This window comes from Motacilla alba, chromosome 6 (genome assembly GCF_015832195.1).
Source record: "Motacilla alba alba isolate MOTALB_02 chromosome 6, Motacilla_alba_V1.0_pri, whole genome shotgun sequence".
In the NCBI taxonomy this organism is placed as follows: domain Eukaryota; kingdom Metazoa; phylum Chordata; class Aves; order Passeriformes; family Motacillidae; genus Motacilla; species Motacilla alba.
The window spans coordinates 3,887,406-3,905,042 of NC_052021.1; the positions used below are offsets into that span (position 1 = coordinate 3,887,406).

At 50.1% G+C, this 17,637-nt stretch overlaps 1 protein-coding gene across 1 annotated transcript in view; it reads left to right on the forward strand.

Annotated features, from left to right (window-relative positions):
* Positions 1–17,637, forward strand: part of RNLS (renalase, FAD dependent amine oxidase) — a 72,423-nt gene that overhangs the window by 40,790 nt on the left and 13,996 nt on the right. The window contains 3 exon segments of the mRNA XM_038140979.1: positions 5,284–5,457; positions 10,318–10,493; positions 16,357–16,475. Of these exon segments, the coding sequence (XP_037996907.1) occupies positions 5,284–5,457; positions 10,318–10,493; positions 16,357–16,475 (469 nt within the window).

The following is a 17,637-nucleotide window of genomic DNA, read 5'->3' on the forward strand; positions in this document are numbered from 1 at the left end:
CATATTTTGCAGTTTTAATAGCACTTCCATTCCTTCAAAGTACTGCCCAAAGGGGTTTTTTTCCCTTACTGCTTTGGTGGCTGCTCATGTCTGTTAGCTCTAGATTTAGTCACCTTGGCAATACCTTAATAAGTGATTTTGAGCATTCTAGGCAGTAGCTGCTGTGCACTAAAGCAGAAGATAGTTCTGGCTGTTTATTACCCTTTTTTGGAGCTGCTGATGGTCAGGATGCAAAATCCCCTCTGCCACTCAGCAAGACTGGCTGGTGAAACAAAGTGAGGGATTTCCCTCTCATCCCTGGAAGCCTTTCAAACCAGGATCTTGGTTTCTTTGCCCAAGTTTGCCCACACACCCTTAGGGTCATGCAAGAGCTGGCTCCAGGTGTCCCAGCTGAGCTCTGGTGTCATGTGGTGACTTCATGGGGACATGAGTCCCCACAAGCTTTTAGCAGTACTGGATTAGCAACAGCGAAACTTTCCAAAGCAAGTGTTGTTTTAAGTACATCTCACATCCTAGCATCTGCTTTTCCCTGCAGTCCTGCAGTGGTTTCTCCCTGTCCCCAGCACTGACTCATGGTGGCTCTTGCCCATCTCTGCTTGCCCAAAGGTGCAGTTGGGAGCCCAGCCCTTGCTGGAGCCTCTGACAATTGCCACGAGCTGGAGGCGAGGGATGCAGCTGTGCACTCCTGCAGTGCCACTCTGCAGAGCAGGGTGTCTTCAGACTGCCAGAGGGCAGGGATGGATGGGATATTGGGAATTAGGAATTGTTCCCTGGCAGGGTGGGCAGGCCCTGGCACAGGGTGCCCAGAGCAGCTGGGGCTGCCCCTGGATCCCTGGCAGTGCCCAAGGCCAGGCTGGATGGAGCTTGGAGCAGCCTGGGATGGTGGAAGGTGTCCCTGCCCATGGAAGAGATGATTTTTAAGGTCCCTTCCAACTCAAACCAGCCTGTGATTCTGTGATGTTGCAGCCTCCTCCTGCACTTTCTGGCAGAAAGAGTAAAAAGCCCAGGGTGAAACCTTGATCACCCCAGTCAGTTCCTGGCTGCTGGAGCAGCTGGGTTTGTTTTTGCCTCCCTGGCTCTGTGGTGGGAGGCTGGGCTCCCTCCTGGATGGCATGGTGCCCGTGCTCCCAGCCTGCCAGCTCCAGCCTTGGCTCTCCTCTGTCCTGCTGGCCCTGATGGCATCGCTGGGTCCTCTCCTTCCCACAACACGAGTGAGGCAGTGAGGTGACATTAAAGCCCTGGAACGGCAGATAAAAGGCCCTGGCTGTATTTATTGAGTGTTACAGATAAGTAATCCACTCTGCTGTCAGTGTCTGCAGAAACAGCAAATAAAGTATACATGCCCCTTGCTTTGATGTGATGAAATCTCCAGAGGACACTCACTTCAGTGGCGCTCGCAGTGCAGCTGTAGCTGAGTCTTGCAGTGGAAAATACAAGATTTTCATGTCTTCGTGCACCGCTTTAAAAATATCACCGTGGCTGTATGCTGGGCAATTCTGCGTTCTGAAAGCTGGGGTTGTTTTGTTGGTTTTTCTTTTTCCAAAATGTTATTAAAATCATCTTAACCGTTTTTGTTGGAAGGGGAAAAATTAATAGTTATGTTGTGGTTTCATACTCAGCGTTAAAACAACAGTCTGGTTTTCATTTAAACCAATAAAAGTATGGAAATTCAAAATGAAGGTTCCCTCCATGTCCTTAGATCAACTTGTTGGCCTTGCTGAAATGCATCAGGGATGGAGCAGGGGAAAAACCTCAATCCTACAACTCTCAGCTTTGTTTTTGCACATAGCTCAGCTCCTTTTGTCGCTGGATTTCAAATTTGACGTCACTTTCTTGCCTGTCTTCTCAAGCTATAAAAACTTCCTCGATTTGGTAAATGTGCAGCTGCTTAGAACCCAGTGAACCACAGACCTTGTTTGTTTTTTGGTTTGTTTTTTTTAAGAACCTAAGCAGTAGTGAAGGAAATTAGTTGGCAAACACACGTCAGTAATAATGCACTTTCAAATTTTGGGGTGTGAAGCTGACTGTTGGGGATGATGGGTTTTAGTCAGTTCTGGTTTATGGTGTGGTCAGAAAGAGAGCAAAAGTGCAGCTGGGGCACAGAAAACCCCAGCCAGCCCCAGGGGAGCAGCCCTGGGCTGGGGTGCTGGGGGATCCCCATCCCCAGGGATGCCCTGATGTGGCCCCAGTGACCTGGGACAGCTGCCCTGAGCCTGGCCAGGGCTCCAGGGCGCTCCTGCAGGTTCCCTCCCAGCTCTGGTTTGGCCTGGGGCAGGCAGGGCTGGGTCTGGAGGAACCTTTTTTCACAGAAAGGGGTGCTCAGGCCTTGGCAGGAGCTTTGCAGTGCCCATCCCTGGAGGTGTCCCAGGAAGGGCTGGAGGTGGCACTCACTGCTCTGGGCTGGGGACAAGGTGGGCACTGGGCACAGGGTGGGCTCCGTGGGCTGGCAGGGATTTTCCAGCCTCAGGGATCCTGTGGGAGCTCCTCTGGGGTTGACATGTCACCAGGTGAGCAGCCTGTCACTGTCCCCAAAGCACCTGCAGGCACTGGGCACTGCAGCAGCCTGTCCTCAGCCTGGCTGCTTTCCCATCTCCTCAAGGCTTGGAAAAGTCACTTCTTCCCCAAGCTGCTCCTTCCCTGGCCATGGGAACGAGCTGCCCTGGCTCTTTACAGCCCCTGGATCTGGGAAGTCCCAACCCTGGAGCTGCCTGCCTTCCCTCTTCTCCCCTCTCCTGGCCTGCCCAGCTGGGCTCATGTCCTTCCTTCCTGCGCTTCCCCATCACCCCCTGGCCAAGCACCACGTGCAGGGGTCTGTTTACACCTGACAAAATCTCATCTTGTCCTCAATCACCTCTCTGCTGTCCAGCATCCATCCTGATGACCCCTGACGCCTCCTGAAGCTCTACAGCTGGTGGAGGCAGCTCCATAGGGACATGGTGGGTCTCCAACCAGGTGCTTCAGAGCCAGCTGGCCCCCCCAGCTTTGGCAGCACTGAACGTTGTGAAGGTTGTACCTGCTCAGGGGCTCCCTGTAACAAACCTGGAGCAGATTCCCACCCTGAGGAGCAGGGAAGCTCGGCTCCATCGTGGGGGATTTGGAGGAAGTCTTGTTTGTGTTCCTTTCCCCAAGGAACCTGGACAAAGGGCAGTGTTCTAGATGGGATCTTACAACTTCTTATCTGCTTGTTTGTAGGACTTTCCTATTCTTTTGGAGCACAGCAGGAATGTGCAATGCATGGAGTGGGATTATTTGTGGCGGCTGTGGGAAGGGCCCTGGTGGTGATGGACACCCGGGAGCCCAGCTGGGCACAGTTCCTTCCTGAGAGGGGACAGGGGGTGGGTTCTGTGTGGGATCTGTCCCCTGGGCCGTGTTTCATGTGTGCCCTGGCTGGGCTCCTGTGGTCTGCCAGGAGGAGCTGGGACAAGCCCCAGGGAAATCTCTCCCGCTGCTTGGAGGAGAGCCTTGGGATGTTCCTGGATGTTAAGCTCACGGGAGCTTAGGCCAGGGAACATTTCCAGCAGGGAGGGATGGGAAAGGTCCTCTCCTGCTGGCATCCTTTCCTCCAGGGCAGCCCTCCAGCCTGCCCCACAGCCCTGCCTAATCCCTGCCTTCCCCTCCAAGCCAAGAAATCCCTCCCCATGTCCTGAGGGATGCAAGAGCTGGAGGGAAGCTGTGGAAGAGGATGGAGGTGACAGCCTGCAGGAGACAGTCCTGCCAGAGCCTGGGTCAGCCTTTGAACAGCGCAGAAATTTGGGATGGAAGCCAGTGCCCTGCCTGGGGCGTGCCAGGCTGCTCTGGGCCTTTGGCGTGGCGCCCAGGCACCCAGGAGCCCTGGGTCCCAGGGGAGGAAGAAAGCAGAGTGACCTTGGAGTAGATCCTTCTTGGGAAGGTCTGAGTGCAGGGGTGAGAGGCAGCTGGACCCCTCAGCTCCTTCTGGGAGGGAGAGCAGGAGAGGGAAAGGGAGCTTCTTCAAAGCCCTTCGTGCTCAGCCAGTCCTGCTTCCTCCTTTGGCAGCTCCACCACCACCTACTGCCAGATGCCTGCTTCTCCTCCTTTCCTCTCCCCAGGTTTTGTGGCTTGGTCAGTGCTTCTTTCTGCTCTCCCCATTTCTCTGTTCCCCAGCGTATTTGTGGGGAAAATATGAAAAAAAAATCCCCAAGTTTTTTTTCAGTGTTTATATTTTTCCTTGGGGACATTTCAGGGTTGGTTTCTGGTGGGATTTGAGGTGGAATCTGACTTGTGATCCTCTGCTGTGCTGGGCATTAGGTCAGGCCGAAGGGGGAGACCCACCAGGAGCCCCTGAGCTGGGAGAGCTGGCAGGACACAGCCCTGTGCCATGAGTTTGGTCAGCCTGAGCCATTGTGGGGTGAGCTGTTCCTTTCTTCATCCAGCATCAGCTGAGCTGTTCTCTCTGCGTGTGCTGCTCCAGCTCACAGAGGCCTTGGACAGCCATTCAGTCACAGGAAGAGAGACATGGAACTGAACTCCACAATTAGCCAAGCTGGTGGATTTCCCTGTGGCATGAAATTAAATAGTATTTGAATGCTCACCGTGGGGCTAATGCTACTTTGTGCAGCTTTTTATGAAGATTACGAAGTTGCAGCAAAAAGCAGATCTTGGTGTAATTAGAAGAGTTAATCATAGGGAGGAATTAGGATTCATATTTGCTTTGAAATTTTCTAAACTGCTTTAAGATTCCTTCAGCTGAAGGAGCTGAACTTCACTACAAACCTTTTGTATGCTGAAGTGTGGTTTTCTTCATTCATTTGAATTGCAGCACAGAAGTCACAGGGCTCTTCTCCCCAGAGGTTCAAGAGGCTCTGAGTTCATTTTGCTGATACGTGAAGTCATTTTGGTGCTTGTCGAGCCATACAACCATTTGCTTGATGTCCTTGAGGCAACCCAAGCATTTTATTGCTATTTATTCACCCTTTGAGACAAGATTTGAAACAAAAAGTCACCAAAATCATGGAAGTTTCAAGTCAGAAGCTACTGAGGGAGAGCTGGGAGATGAACCCCCAGCAGCTGGGGGAGGGTCGTGTGTGAAGGACACGCTCCACATAATGCACCATTAAAACTTCATGAAGAGGTGTCCCAGAAAAAAAAAAAAAATACTACAAAGCACTAGGCTTAATAATAAATTCTTAGTTTTAGCAGTCTGGTCATTTTCAGGAAGGAATAATCAGCTTAACCGCAGCATTCCCATATTTAATGTTCTGAGCGGAGAGGGATTGTCTGATTTTCTTTTCCTTTTTTTTTTTTTTTTTCCCCCCCCTTTCACAGTAATTAATGAAAGTCAAAAGCAGCAACTGGAATCCGTGAGCTACTCATCCCGCTACGCCCTGGGACTGTTTTATGAGGCTGGGACAGGGATTGGTGTCCCCTGGGCTGCTCAGTACATCACCGATAATCCCTGCATACGCTTCATCTCCATCGATAACAAGAAGCGCAATATAGGTCAGTGCTCCCATTATTCCCCTTAAACACAGCCACAATGGAGGGTGCAGAGCATGAGAAATGCTGTTTAATTGAGTGTTGCTGCTCTGAACAGAGCAAGTATTTAACTCCCAGCCGCAGCGGATGGCGTTTCATGTCACATTTGGCCTGTAATGAAGCACACAATGAGAGCGGGCCGGCCCGCGGAAAATCGGCCCCCAGCACATGGTTTATGTTACTGCGTTTATGAAACCAGTGTCAGGGGATTGGAGACATCAAAATGTTGCTATTCCAAGAAAGAGCTGGGGTTCCTTTGTTTAAACACTGATTCGTGCGCTCGCCAGTTTGGCTCCCGTCACCCGGTACTCTACAACTCCTGCTCTGTCCTCAAGGCTTGGAAGCAAGAATGACTTGGATAACTGGAGCTGCTCAGCCCAGTTCAGAGGTAGCCAGGCTGCTTTTGTGATCAGGGAGAGTCCCTGAAATGGCTGCACGTGCTGCGTAGGGCTTGGAGAATATCCCCCCAAGACAGACCCTTCTCCTCTCTTTCTGGAGAATGGCAGCTGAGGAGGTGTGTGTTTTATTTATTAAACGTGTTTCACCTACCAGGAGTGGGGTGGCAGAGAATAGCTCAAGAAAAAACACTGGCTGACCAGTTAGAGTCACAGAATCCAGCATGGTTTGGCTCGTGAGGGACCTTAAAAGACCCGAAGTTCCACCCCCTGCCATGGGCAGGAACACCTTCCACCTGTCCAGCCTGGCCTTGGGCACTTCCAGTGATCCAGGGGCAGCCACAGCTTCTCTGGGCACCCTGTGCCAGGGCCTGCCCACCCTGCCAGGGAACAATTCCTAATTCCCAATATCCCATCGATCCCTGCCCTCTGGCAGTGGAAGCCATTCCCTGTGTCCTGTCCCTCCATCCCTTGTCCCAAGTCCCTCTCCAGCTCTCCTGGATCCCCTTTAGGCACTGGAAGGGGCTCTAAGATCTCTCCAGAGCTTTCCCTCCTCCAGGCAGAACACTCCCAGCTCACTCGAGCTTTCCTTGTAGGAGAGATTCTCTATCCCCGTGCAAGCACAAATTTATTGTTTTCCCTAAGAATTTAGTCTGTTGATCTGAAAAGAGTGAAAAGAAAAGTGAAGAATGGCTGGACTGGCCAAAATAATGATGTAGCCACCCTGATGTGCTTTCTCCAGCAGGGACTTTGGTGAATATGTGAAAAAAGAGCCTAAGGAAAGCCAGAGTGATCTTTTTTTTTTTCTCTGGCATTGTCTCCTTGTTACTGACAGTGTTCAGCTGGAGATTTTCTTGCATCTGAGATTCTGTTGCCATTGTTGTGTTCAACAAAAAGCACCTGATAGTTAATAGGACATACTGATGTTATCCTTACCAGTGTCAAGGAGGAGTTCACCCATACTTTCCCCACCTCTCTGCACATGTGGTCTCAAAGCCCCAGCACCAAGAGCAGCAAATATGGAACTATGATGGAATCATCTACAGCTTTGCTGTCTCCAGATGCAATTGAACCAAGCACAAAGAGCATTATTTGGGGCATATTGTTAATATGTAGAAAGTACCAGAACATCAGTGCTGACACATACCTTCCTCACTGAAATTTCCCTTGAATTGTGGGAGAGTTCTGTTTATATGAGCAGATTTTTCCGAGAAGAACAAATTGTGTGTGTGCCTCTTCCTAGGAGACAGGCTTTAGACAGCACAGGCAAGGGAGCTTGAGTGTGAAATTTATTTACATGTGAAGTCCTGCAACCAAAACACACGAATAAAAAGTTCCTTTATGCTTGCTTTAGCACATATGCAAGTATTTTGCAACTGCATTTTTCTTTCTGTGCTTCTGACTGTCCTGCAGCAGATTTCAGTGGGAGGCACAGGAGCACCTCGCTGTCCCTTTTAACTCCACTCCACTCATCATCTTCCCACTCTTTCGTTCTTCAACCTTGATTATTTGGCCTCATCTGAAGAAGAGGATGGTGACAACCAAAAAGCAAACATTCAGAGAAAGCAGAGTTGCCGGGTGAGGCAGCTGAGATCTTCCAGAGCAGTCATCATTCCCAAAAAGCCATCACTTTCTCCAGTTCTTTCTTCACCTGATGTATCCACAATAAATGGAGGCTTATCTCACCCTCACTGCCACCTCAGATAGCAGGTTTTTTATAAACAGCCCTGAACAGTAGAGATCCAGCGGAAATAACTATGGCTGGTAGTTGTCCCCTGCAGGAGGTTTGGAACTGGATGATCCTCAATCCATTTTATGATTCTATGGTCCCGTGACCTTTCTGCTGAGGGACTCAGATAACATCTCCCTAAAGCAGGTAGTCCAGCCCGCAAAAGCCAACAGGCAAAGGCTGTTGGAAGCCCAGACTGTCCTTGTCACTCATCTGAGATGTGGCAGTCCCTGCCTCGACTCAGTAAGGCAGAGGCATCCAACTCGTGGGCGTTTCACCAGCGAAACCCAAACCGGCCTTGTAGTCACGCAGCGGGGTGGGTTTGATAAAGCAATTTCCCTGATGCCCCCAATTCCTGGTGTAATCAGGAGCCTCCAGGAGGGAAGGCTTTTTCCAGCAGCTGAGGATGCCAGCTGCTGTGGGCAGAATCCCGTCCCTGCCTGCAGAGGTGACGTTACGTAAGGGAGAGCCCACCAGAAGCGTGTGCTGAATTCCCCGTGTGGCGCGCATGAATATTAAACACTTTGTGGGATTGGCTGCCTCAACCACCCCATCCATATTTATACCAGGTCGGGGGGGACAGTGGGAATTCTCCAGCATCAATTATTTCTGGAATACCGCAGTCTTTGCATCTCTCTGCATTCCAGGAGGACTAAAGATAGATGACACATCAAAGGGGAAGTGGTTCCTTTCTTTTGCTCCAGGATTGTGGGGTTATGTAATTTAAAGGGAAGATCTGTCTTGCAGGTTTTTCAGCATTGTATAATTCCTGTGTATCCTCCTCAATTTTGAAATAGAGATTCCATCCCTTCCTGAAATAAGAATTTTTAGGAAGACGAATGAGTTAAAGAACTATTTAAGTTTTTGCCTTGTTACACAGCCGGTTGTGTTGTAATCCTCTGCCAGCCCTGCCTGCCTTTTACAAAAATAATCAGAAACGGTTGGTAAGGCTAATGAAATGCTGGGTTTCTGAATATGAAAAAGTTAGTGCCATTCTTTCCATGACTCCTCCCAAATGTGCCTTGTCAGACTTTATTCCAGGGAGAATATGGGACCTTAGGAACCACGGGAATTTCTGAGGATAACTGGGGAAGCTCGCTGGCCCTCCTCCCAAACAGCAGCGTGGCATTTTGGAAGTGACCTTCCACCTCTCTTGCTTTCTAGGTGTAGTAAAGTTGATCACTGCTCTTTCTAAACTTTTGGATAGTGTTTATGAGGCCTGCACATTGACTTCTCTTTTGGCACCGTGTGAAGCCTCCCAGGGAGCAGGGATGCAGTTCCAGCCTGTCCAGAGGTGTCCAGCTTCTCTGCTGCCCTCCACACTGCCCTCCATGCTGCCCCCGCAGCATTTCCTTCTTCCAGGGTTTGTTTGGTGTGGAAAAAGCCCTTCTAGTCCTCCTACCCAGGACCAGAACGGGGTTCAGATGGCGAAACACATCTCCCCAGGAAGCTTACAAATCCCTGAGGAAACAAACACATTGTGATTATATGGGGATCCATTATGGCTCCAGGTTTTGGGCAGCAAAAAAATACTCAATGGTGTTCCCCTAAACTGAGGAGAACACTCCTGTGGGAGATGTGTGCCTGCCTATCACATCCATGCACAGTTTTCTGCTGGAGACCAGGTTGTAACCCTTGGATGACCCCTGGGCACTCCAACAATCGTTTTTGGAAAGCTGGAATGTGTCATCTTCCCAGAGGGCATCTCTGGCTTGAGGAGCTGGAGATTTCTTCAGTGGCAGGGCAGAGATAAGGAGTTTATCAAGCTTGGTGCCTAACAGCCAGAATGGTCAGCAAGTGTTCAACCACCTCTTTCTTTGTGGATTCCTGGGTCAGAAAACACTGTTTGCTGAAAATAAAATCTTCTAAGAATCTGCTAGTCCAAACAAAGGTCCAACCAGGAGAGGCTTCCCAAGGAGGGATTTGCTGGGTAAGGGAGTGAGAGGGAATCATTTGATTGAACAACCAGCTCAGCTGAAATGCAGCATAACCCACGTCGTGTCCTTGCTCCATCCTGCTCATTGGGGCACCCAAAAATCCCCTAATCCAGCCAAATTCTCTGGCTGCTGGTTGTTAGGCCACGTCTGTAAGGTGGCAAGCCAACATGGCAAGGGGACAGGAGTCACCTGCTGCAGAGAACCTGCAGCCAGCCCCAAATGTAACAAAGCCTGGCCCTTTCCAAGTCTGCTGGGGTCAACGTCAGCACTTGAGCTATGATTTCATAGATGAGAACAAACTTTGGTGATAGGACAAAGGATGATGGTTTTAACCTGAGGGAGGGTCAATTTAGATCAAATAAAAACCCCAATTTTTTTACAGTGAGGTTCTGGCACAGGGTGTCCAGAGAAGCTGTGGCTGCCCCTGGATCCCTGGAAGTGTCCAAGGCCAGGCTGTTGCAGAGATTGTCCTCCCTGACCTGTGTTGTTATTCCATGTGCTTTTTTCCCACTGGAAGAACAGACTGGTACCACAGATATTTTTGTTCTTATTGACTCCTAGGCCACAGGCACAATTGTCAGCATGTGGAGAAGGCAGGTATGAATGAGCAATGCTTCAAAAGCACCTCTCCTCTTCCTTTCTTTCTTCCAGAGTCTCCTGAAGTTGGGCCCTCAGTCGTGGTGCACACCACTGTGACCTTTGGAAGTGAGCACCTGGACTCAGTGCTTCAAAATCACCTCTCCTCTCCCTTCCTTTCTTCCAGAGTCTCCTGAAATTGGGCCCTCAGTCGTGGTGCACACCACTGTGACCTTTGGAAGCGAGCACCTGGACTCAGACCCCGCGGAGGTGCAGCAGATCATTCTCAGCCACCTGCAGAGGATTGTGCCCTCCCTGCCTAAGCCAAGCAGCATCAAGTGCCAGAGATGGAGATACTCCCAGGTACTCAGCTGAGAGGACCTGCTGGGGCTGCGCTTTCCATCCTCGGGGAGCAAGAGGAAAGGGGATGGCTGCTCAATATCCATAGCACGTTCCTCCACGCAGCCAAGAGCAGCAGCCAGGGCTGGCCAGCAAAGCCAGGTCATTTTTAGCCATTTTTTTACCACCGTGGGCCTGGCTCAGCAGTGAGTTATGCAGCTCTCCTGGTAAGCAGGGGTAGGAGCAGCATACAGGAAGGAAGTAAATCCCAAGTAATTCGGTGGGATTTTCACTGGCATTTAAAAATCACGACTCAATACATCTCTCTGCATCCCAAAGTATGTGGTATTATTAGCAGAATTCCCACCCTGCCACAGAAGAGCAGAAGTACAGACAAATAATTGTTATTATTTGATTTGGCTCAGCTCAATTTAACAGAATGTTATGTGAAAAGTATTTTAAAGTAAACTACCTAAGGGTAATAATAGCAAAATGTGTATATTTTGCAGTCTTCTTTTAAAAATCCAAGGAAATTGTTGGCGATTTCCTAAAGTATTGGAGTGTATCTCCATGTTTACCCAAAGCCTCTCAAGTTAATTTACATTGGTGAATTTGAACGTGGAGGTTGATGCAAAATATTTACTTTTAAAGCAGTCCCCTGAAAATTTTTCCTTTTTTGAAGTTGCTGTGGATGGCTGTTGTGGAGTCTGCTCATACCCCCTTGATCTGCATCCAGTTTGGGAACCTGGTCTCGTTAGCACAAAGTTTATTTTTCTGCAAGTAAAGTATTGGTGGCAACCTTAGCACGGGTGTTAATACTTATAAAAAAACCCCATCAAAATCGTGGTGTGTCCTCTAAGTTCCTCTTTATCAGTTCAGAGGGGGTTTTTTTGGACAAACAGGTGGCACTGCTAAGGTTTCCTGGTTGTGACATCTGGTCTTTTCTCCTGCCTTACCTGCTGAGAGCTGCTGGTGCTCACGAGAGCTGTGGGTGGGAGCAGGGAGAAGAGTTGGCTCCAGCTCTGGAAAGGGTTCCCAAACCCCATCCACCTCCTGCTTCTGTTGCTGCTGCCAGCAAGGGCTCCGAGTCCAGCAGCTGCTGGTGCCACAGGAGGAATTATCACCAGCCTGTAATTTGGTGGATGAATGTCAATATGTCTTAGGTTGCAAATAAGTCCCTGTAGGTCAGAGCCGTTATCTCAATAAAGAGATCTCTAAAGCCACCCTATAAAATAATCACTGCCTAAATGAAATATCTGGGGCAGAGCTCCCTCTTTCTCCTAAAGCTCTCTTTACTTTCAATTATAATAAGCTGTTGCCACAGAGGCCAAGGGAACTGATAAGATGGGTGCCTGTTTCCCCTGGCTCTTTTAGTTGGGATTTATCCTACTTGTTAATTAAATCCGGCTGTAACATCCTTCACATGGCCAAACACAATCCTGGGATTAAAATGCAGACATTACAATTATCCGTGGCAGATGAGGGATTAGGACTTCCAAAATTCTACTGACACTGCTTAGCAGCACAGCTGCAGCTCTGGATCCCTTTGCTCTAATTATGGTGAAGGCACCATTAGCATTCCGTGCCAACAGCTTCCCAGCCCACCACTTTTATGGAATTACTGAGGCTGGGAAACACCTCCAAGATCTTTGACCAAATATCAGGAGAGGTAGGAGCTGTTTGGTACAACCAGCACCAAATAAGCACTGGGTAGCCAAGAAGAAAGGACACTCAAAAAAGACTTTTTCTGCCAAGTCTTCCTGCATTGTTTGTACTCAGCTCGATCTGTGAGAAAAATTCAGGAATAAATGAAGTACTGACTTAAAACTGGTCTGAGGGAGAAGCTCTCTCTGGATTTGCCATACCTGGATAGACTCCTCTGTTAAGCTGAATAAAGGGTGAGGGGTTACAATTGGTTATTTCAGCTAGTTTCCACCTTTGGGGAGATGCTAACACCCAGTAGCAGAGAATGCAGCCACCATCATAAATGTGGGTGCTCTGCAGCTCATCCACACATGGCAGTGGCAGAGAATGGCTCAGCAGTGGCCAGCTGAGGGTACATCTGAATCCGTGGAAAAATCCCCTGGATTTAGCAAGATTCCTTGGAAGCTGACAGCCCCATGAGGGGATACAGCAATGGTTTCCTGGGTGGAAATCCATGGAATGATCAAAAGAAAATTGTAAGAGTATCATCCTTGAGCAGGTTGGACAGAGCAGGAACTTCTGCATGGAAAGGGTGCTCAGGCCTTGGCAGGGGCTGCCCAGGGAGCTTTGCAGTGCCCATCCCTGGAGGTGTCCCAGGAAGGGCTGGAGGTGGCCCTCAGTGCTCTGGGCTGGGGACAAGGTGGGCCCTGGGCACAGCTGGGACTCCGTGGGCTGGCAGGGCATTTCCAGCCTCAGGGATCCTGGGATTTTGTGATCCAGAGACAGGAGGTTCCCTTCCCTGTGTTGGACCCATTGGCAAGCCCCACTTTGCTGATGTGAGATCACCCTCACACCTTTTTAGATCTCTACACCAGGGTCAGACGAGTCATACCAGCTGAGAATAAAACAGAACAGGCTGTAAAGTTTCTACATTTCCGCACACAATTAAGTTTTACTCTAATTATTCATCTCCCAGAAGTAAGTATTTTACTGTGGCACTTTGATGGTTAATGTTTGGATCTACCTTTTGGAGTGGGAGGCCGGGCTGGACAGGGCTTGGAGCAGCCTGGGATAGTGGAAGGTCCCTGCCCATGGAAGGGGGTGGGAAGAGATGATTTTTAAGGTCCCCTCCAACCCAAACCATCCTGTGCTTCTGTGACTGCTTCTCAGGAACACAGATCTTTCTGGTGTGAAATTCAGGTAAATAAAATACTTTCTCTTCCCACTCCCTTTATGTCCTTCATTCTCAGGTTACCAGAGCTGTGCCCAATTGCCCAGGACAGATGATTCTTCACACTCAGCCTCTCCTGATCTGTGGGGGTGATGGATTCACTCGTTCCAACTTTGATGGCTGCATAGAGTCTGCCATGAGCCTTGCAGAGGCTGTGAAGCCTCATTTACAGCAATTTCAAACTCGGGCTGCTAAACTTCCTCTAGATTTGATATGAATTTTGCTGTGATGGATCGAATTTGAGTTTAACATCATCATCATCTTGCAAAAAAAACAAATAAAGGAAGATGTATCGGTGCGCTGGAAAAATTATTGGGATGGAATTAAATTGAATTTTCCAGGATCTGTGCTCAGAGTGGTTACTTTGGTTAAAATAAGACTTTCTCTGGCTCTAGGCAGAGGCATGGAGCTCCAGCACTCTTGCCAGGTCTCCTGATACTTTTACAGCCCATGAAAATTATGTCAAGGAGAGGAGCCTGACTTGAAGCAACACAAAAATCCATGAAGCTGCAGAGTTTATTCCTCGGAAACTCCTTATTTACTCCTTGTCCTAGTGACAGGACAAGGGAGAATGGCTTCCCACTACCAGAGGCAGAATTAGAGGGGATACTGGGAAGGAATTGTTCCCTGGCAGGGTAGGCAGGCCCTGGCACAGGGTGCCCAGAGCAGCTGTGGCTGCCCCTGGATCCCTGGCAGTGCCCAAGGCCAGGCTGGACAGGGTTTGGAGCAGCCTGGGACAGTGGAAGGTGTCCCTGCCCATGGCAGGGGGCGAAATAGGATGGGCTCAGAAATTACTCTGAAGTTAACCAAGAAATAGTTTATTTATTCTAAATTACATTTTCACTTGCCCTTCCTCTTCAATCACGTCTCACAAGTCTAGTACCCCTCTACCACAGCACTGAAAATAACAAAATATACCAGACAGAATTTAAACCATTAGAGGAGTACGGTTCAGCCTCTGTTTATCTTATTTTACCCCTGCATTTCACCCAGATCTGACATCCTGTATCACCCCAGCTGACCACTGTGATTTACTGCTGCCTTTGGCCATTTCTGGTGGAGTATTTTAAGTGACACTAAGAATTTAAGACTTGTTCATTTTAAAAGTAGGCAGAAAACTGGATGTGAGGCGTCTTTGGCTCAATGGTTGTTCTCTGAAGAGCTGTGGTGCTCTTTCAGGGGCTCTGTATCAGCAGCAGCCTCTAAGAGCAGCAGTGACAGACCAGTGCAGATGTCTCTGACTCCTCCTTTCAGCAATCTCTCAGCTTTGGTCACCCTGATGCCTCAAAGTACCCGAATCACAGATTCAGAGATGCTTTTTGAGTCATGAGGTTTTCAATTTGGAGCTTTTTCAAATCCTGGTGAGTCTCAAATTGCTCCTTTCTCAGATCCCAGAATCAATGGGGCGGGAAAATCCCTGCCAGCCCATGGAGTCCCAGCTGTGCCCAGTGCCCACCTTGTCCCCAGCCCAGAGCACTGAGTGCCACCTCCAGCCCTTCCTGGGACACCTCCAGGCATGGGCACTGCAAAGCTCCCTGGGCAGCCCCTGCCAAGGCCTGAGCACCCTTTCCATGCAGAAATTCCTGCTGAAAATATCATGCCAGTCCACCAGTTCTGCAGCATCTCTCCAGGTTAAGATGATTTAGGTAAAACCTGCTTGGGTTTTTTTTAAGGTGGAGAGGAGAAGCTGTTGGATGTGCTCCTCTGGGCAGCAGGAATGCTGGGAGCAGGGAGATAAGGAATTCCCACACAGGGCGGGTGGCAGGGTGATGTTTCAAAGAGCCCACTGTATCCAGAAGGGTGGCAACAGAAGAGACTTGTCTGCTTGATTTCCTGGGATTTCCCCTGATTTTTGATTAACTGGCAGATCCATCCATTCCAGCCTTGTTCCCAGACAGCAGGGATGGCTGTGTCTGCTCTCATCTGTGCCACGAGCCCAGCCACTGCCTGAAGTGGGACTGGAGCCTTCCAGCTCCCAGACCACGATGTTCTTGTCTTCCTCATCACAAGGAAAGCCAGGGCCATGGGTTCTCAGAGCCCTTCAGCTCCCAGCTGTGGTAACTTCCACCCAGGGAACATCCCATGGCAGGGCTGGCCCGTGGCGCCCTGTGCAGCCACTGCTCTTACAGTGGGATCAGGGAATATGGGAACAGGGCTGCAATGGATGGATCTGCCATCAAAAGTCACATCCGTCCAGGGAAAATCCCAGGAAATCAACCAGACAAGTCTGTTCTGTCTCCAGAGTCCTGGGCCGTGGTTTTGTGCAAGCATATGAAAATAATTTAAGAGATTAATTTAGTTTTGGAGACTTGGGGTTTTTGCGTAGTTTTTTTTTTCTCTTTTAATTATTTTTAAAAGTCAGCTGCAGGTGGGAGGTGCTGCCCAGCTGAAAGCAGCCCTGTGACCACATTTCCTCTTGGTGGAGGGGCAGCTGTGCTGGTGCAGCCCCAGACTCAGAGCAGAGGTCTGTGCTGCTGCAGTGGCACCAGCGTGGGGTGTGACACTGCCAGAAGAGTTTCCTCCTTGAGCCAGTGCAAGGAAGAGGAACCTGACCCTGTGCCACCCAAACCGTGTCTGGGTCACCAGCCCCAGCCCCAGCCTGGCACCAAGGGCTCTGTGGCTGCCCGGGCCAGGGCAGCGTTTGCTGGGCTGCAAATCCCAGAGTGACCAGCTCCACGGGCTGGTGACAGGCCACAAGGAGGCTGTGACAGGCCATTAGGAGGCTGTGACATGCCATTAGGAGGCTGTGCTGGACCCAGGAGCCCAGCTGCTCCCAGGGAAGGACCAGGGCGCTCTCTGAGCACCTTGAGCCCCTGCGCAGAGATTTCCCCGGGGCCAGAGCTGGTTTTGCCTCTAATCCATCCCCTGGCTCAGCTGTGCTGTCCCTAAGCCGCTTTGTGTGGCAGAGCTGGAGCCCTGAAATCCCAGAGCCTTCTGCTGCTGCTGTGCCCTGATCACTGCAGCTCCTCCCTGTCCCCCTCCTTGGGATTTGTGCTTCGTTCCCACTTTCAGGTGGCACCTCCAGGATCAGCCCCACGGGGCACGGAGCAGCCCCTTTGCCGAGGAGGAGGAGGAGGGAGAGTGACTGGCTTCATTTTCAAGAAGATCCAAGCAAAATGTCTCCCCTGGAGGTAAAAAAAATGGAAACAAGGGAGAGAGTTGTGGCTTGTTAGAATCTGAAATGCAAGGAGCTCTCAGAACTTTGGGCCTTATAAGCCAAAGCTTAGAATTAAACCCAGGATTTGATTTTGAGACCTTGGAAAAGGCTTCCAAACTTAGGTGCTAGAAGGGAGAATGTGGATTTTATAGTTTAAAGCAGAGACATGTTAAGGTAAAAAGAAGTTTAGAGTTTAAAACATATAAAGATAAAAGTAGTTACAAGGGTAAACAAGGAGTTTAGGATGCAGTACTGTAGGTTTGTGTGTCATAACATGATTGGCTAAGAAAGCTTACACTGTGACATGAGTCCATAAGACAAAATATTTAAAGATTAAGTAAAAACCATAAATATCCTTGTTTTATTCGTCAATAAACTTACTTAAGAAGTGAACTTACTTAATTAGTCAACTTACTTAAGAAGTCTTGTAACTAGGGGTCTTGTGACTTTCTAAACCACACGACAAAGATGTCAGCCAAACTCACCCTTCCTACCTATGTAAAACACAAAAAAAAAAAAAACCCAAAAAAACAAAAACAAAAAACCCACGTCATCAAAAACATTTTAGAAGTCCCATCTCTAACTCTTTCAAAAATCCCCATAACGGCTCAACCCTAGTGGAGAAATTCCATGTTGGGTACAGGGGGTGCAGGGCAGGTTGCTGTCATCTGTGCTGATGAAACCCCCGGAGACCCTCGGAAAACCTCTCGCTTCTCGTCCTCTCCCAATTTCCATCCCAGCCGGGCGTGTGTGGCTGTCACCCCCGTCGTCAAACATCTGGGGAAGGGTTTTCAGCGCCGAGGGCCCGCAGGGGCCGGCAGCCAGCGCCGTGCGAGCGCTGCTGTGGGAAGCGGAGCCCGTTCCGCCGTGCCCCTGCCGCCCGACCGCCGCGCCGGTCACGGGGCCGCTGCGGTCAACCGCAGCTCAGCTCGACATTATCGGCTGTGCACAGGGCTGCAGCCTGGCCCGGGCCACCTCCTGCCTCACCTGGGCCGGGCCCGACAGCCTGGGCCGGGCCCGACAGCCTTCCTTTCTCAGCGCTATCGGCCGCTCGCATCTCCGCCGCGCCGCGGGCTGCGCGCCCCGGGCTCCCTGCGGGCGCCGCCGGCATGCGAGAGCCCCGGCCAGGGGGGTGG